The sequence below is a fragment of the Carlito syrichta genome, unplaced genomic scaffold, assembly GCF_000164805.1.
Source record: "Carlito syrichta isolate Samal-C Ts95f unplaced genomic scaffold, Tarsius_syrichta-2.0.1 Scaffold50662, whole genome shotgun sequence".
NCBI classification, from domain to species: domain Eukaryota; kingdom Metazoa; phylum Chordata; class Mammalia; order Primates; family Tarsiidae; genus Carlito; species Carlito syrichta.
In genome coordinates this window covers 207,444-210,760 of record NW_006994758.1, presented here as the reverse complement: position 1 = coordinate 210,760, position 3,317 = coordinate 207,444, and the positions used below count along the sequence as shown (strand labels likewise).

The 3,317-nt window shown below is 53.0% G+C and overlaps 1 protein-coding gene across 15 annotated transcripts in view; it reads right to left on the bottom strand.

Moving 5' to 3' along the window:
- FTSJ1 (FtsJ RNA methyltransferase homolog 1 (E. coli)) overlaps positions 1-3,317 on the bottom strand; it is a 9,383-nt gene extending 6,066 nt beyond the window's left edge. For 6 of the 15 annotated variants that reach the window (XR_002481387.1, XR_002481390.1, XM_021707762.1 and 3 more), the window contains exons 1-5: positions 3,151-3,235; positions 1,413-1,620; positions 1,064-1,133; positions 897-987; positions 485-563 (exon numbers count right to left, since the gene is read on the bottom strand). Coding sequence is in view for 7 of the 15 variants with exons in the window: in XM_021707762.1 (XP_021563437.1) it covers positions 485-563; positions 897-987; positions 1,064-1,133; positions 1,413-1,533 (361 nt within the window). In the remaining 8 variants the exon portion in view is untranslated. Of the gene's footprint in view, positions 1-484; positions 564-896; positions 988-1,063; positions 1,134-1,412; positions 1,647-3,150 lie in introns of those variants that run through there. The other 9 variants (XR_002481384.1, XR_002481385.1, XR_002481386.1 and 6 more) reach the window with 4 other exon arrangements.

Genomic DNA, 3,317 nt, shown 5'->3' with positions numbered 1-3,317 from the left:
CCACTCACCTCAGCCTCCCAAAGTGCTGGGATTATAGGCTGAGCCACCGAGCCCGGCTCTATGGTATCTTTTAACATGCTCCATAGCTCAATCATTTATTTTCTTTTCCATTTGCCCTCACTAGAACGTCAGCTCCATGAGGGCAGAGATTAGTGGAATTTGACCACAAATGTTTCCCCACACAACAGGTGCTCAGTCAATGCATGCTGAGTGGACGGCTGACTGAAATGAATAACTTGTATGATGGAACCGGGCAGTTTCAGAAAGATGAAAGGAGGGAGTGTGGACAGGAGAGAAAACTCAAAGGGTGGAGAGCAGGTGGGAGGAAGACAGAGGCAGAGTGCAGGCAGAAGAGGTGGGGAAAGGTTGCCAGACGTGGGGAAAAACTGACAGCAAGGGGAGAGGCAGGGAGGAGCTGAAGAGGTAGGAGAGACGGAGGACACACACAGGGCCCTCCAGCCTCCCACCCTCTGCTGCTGTTTACCATCAGGAGCCCCATCACACACCACTAGGTCCGCGGGGCAGCCCTCGAAGTGTTGAATGATCTCCTTGGCAGTGGACAGCTATGGAGAGAGGGAAGATGAGTGGCCCCAGGTCCTGCCACTGCTGCTCCCAAATCCTACCTGCCCGTGGCCCTGGCCCACAGCTCCTGGGTCAGTCAAATTCTCAGGCTTTGCCTAGTTAAGGCTGGGCTCCATCTCTGGGGACCCAGTGTTATCATCTATTGCTGCCTCTGTGAAGATGATCTGCTGGCTCTATTTCCCCAGTGTTACTCTACCTCTGTCTTTCTCAGTCTCTGTTTCTCTTGCTCTCTCTGTCTCTCTTCCACTTTCTACAGCCCCCAGGCGGGTACTTCCACCCAGGATATACCCCAATACCCTCAGCCATGCTCTCACCTGGGTGATGTCCCCCTGGATTTGTAACACACCTGGTAGTGGAGCCATGGCCTGCAGGTCCACGGCCACCACATGGCCGGACCCCTGGCTCCTGTGGACAACATGGCCCATGTCAACTTAGTTTCATTCCTGCTTCCCCCCACCCCCGCCACCCCCCCCACACTTACCCAATCTTTTGGCTTAGCACCTGACTCCAGCTGCCTGGGGCTGCACACAGGTCAACTGCTCGTGTCACTCCTGGACACACACAGTAAAAGTGTCCTGGTCAGCTGCACTCTTCTCCAACCTGGGGACCCTTGTAAAGTTCGCCCCTCGCTTCTGGGGAGCACCCACATCTCTCCACTGCCCAGGTACTCAACTCCTCTTGGGTATTCTGCCGATCTTCCTACCTGTTTCCTTGACCCAGAGACTCTCCAAGTCAGCCTACCCGCCACAGGGAGCTCTGTAGACCCAGTGCGCTTGTCTCTCTCCTGTGCCCATCCCCTACCTCCAATGATTTGCCTGCCAGTTACAGACCTTGAAAGAGATGGAATTCCTCATCAAGTTGTAGCAGCTTGAAGGCGCTGCGGGCTCGCCAGCCATTCTCCTTGGCCAGCCGGTAGTAGACATCCCGCTTGTCCTTTGACGTCCGTCCCATCTCACACACAGTTTGCCCAAGGACCTGCTGACAGTCAGCTGATGCCAACCAGGATCAATAACCAGGTGAGTAGGCTACCACCTGCCTCTGTAGGGTGGAGAGAACCACACAAACCAAACTGGGCTCACCTGACCCATGTGACAGCTCACTTAGAAGATGGGCCGAATGAAGCACTGGCACTGACTCCACTGACCTTACAGGGCCCGAAGGAGCCTATCACTGAGCTCTCAGGCTCTACTGCTCATTACACAGACCCCCGTACCCCATCACTTACCCCGTAGTTCCCACAGAAGACCTCACATACCCAACACTTATTCCATAGATGACTCACTGGTGACCCTATTTCCCATTACCGTCACCTACACTTCACACATTAAACCCTGTAACTGTCACCATCAACCCTCCTCACCCACTTCATCCTCATTAACACTTGTCTCCCCAGTTGTCCCCACTGTCCCTAGATTCATAGTCCCCTGATTAATTCTTTGCTTTTCACCCCCATTATCCTAATATTATCTCATTGCACCCCACCCCCTTAATCTCTGTCCACCTTATTCCCCATTAATCTCTTAAACAATTAGGCCCCAGTAATTCCTTCATTACTACATTCTTACCAACCCCATTACTGCCTGGAGGATCATGGATTATTAGCTCCCCATTAAGAACTCAAGTACTGACTTATGGCCCCATTAACTTAGCCCTCCATTTGACCCCTCCTCATAGACCACCACTAGCTCCCTGTAACCCCTTCATTAACACACGTTATTCCCCAATGATCACACATTAGTTGCCTATTCTCCCCTCACTGGCCACCCTGCCCTCCATTAGTCGACCACTGGATGATCACATCCCAACAGCTTACTATTACCCTCTCTTTACTTATGCTGTCCCCATTGAATCCTAGATACCCTAGATGGTCACGCCACCACAGCCCATTATTAACTCTGATTACAACACTATCAACCTCTTATTATCTCTTCTTTTATCACCGCCCCATTAGTCCGTTGACCATGATCTCTGTTCTTCTCTATTACTCCTTCCATAGCCTCACCATTATCCTTTCGATTACTGTGCCCCATTGCTCTCCTTAAACCCACTGAATATCACACCTCTATCAATCCCTCGAGGATCACACACCCATCCACCTCCCATTATATTCCAGTCACCCACTCTATCACTCCCTCATTAATGAATGAATACGTGGACTAAAACGCTCTTATTCGCCTCCATTGATTCCCCGCCAACACCCACCAGACCTCTATCACCCTTGCCTTCCACCCAACTTCCCATTAACAGCCTTCCGACCACAACCCTCCATCCCTCATCAATACCTCACAGACCTCACATGGCTCCATTGAGACCACCAGATCCCCCTCAAGATGGCTCCGCGGATATTCTGGACCGCTCCACTCCCATGCCCCCTTCTCGAGTCACCCGGCATACCTGTCCCCTTCTACAGGCAAATTTTGGGTCTAGAACCTACTTGGTGCCAGCCGCCCGGACTTTGCAGCTGCAGCGCCCTGAGCAGACCGCTCTCCTTCCCTCGCCGGCGGAACAGTGCAGGCGTGCCTCACCAGTCCCGGCCTAGATCCACGTCCTCCATGCCCCAGGGCCTACCTTAGCTTTCGGAGCGGGGAGAAGCAAGAGGAAGGTGGTTGGTCCGCGGGCAGCTGGAGCCTCGGCGAGAGCGCAAGCCGGTGAGAGATCGTAGGGCTTCAGTTTGTGTTCGTAGCTGACCCGAATGCCAGTCATGCACGCCTAAGCGTTAACAGCAGCGTGGCATC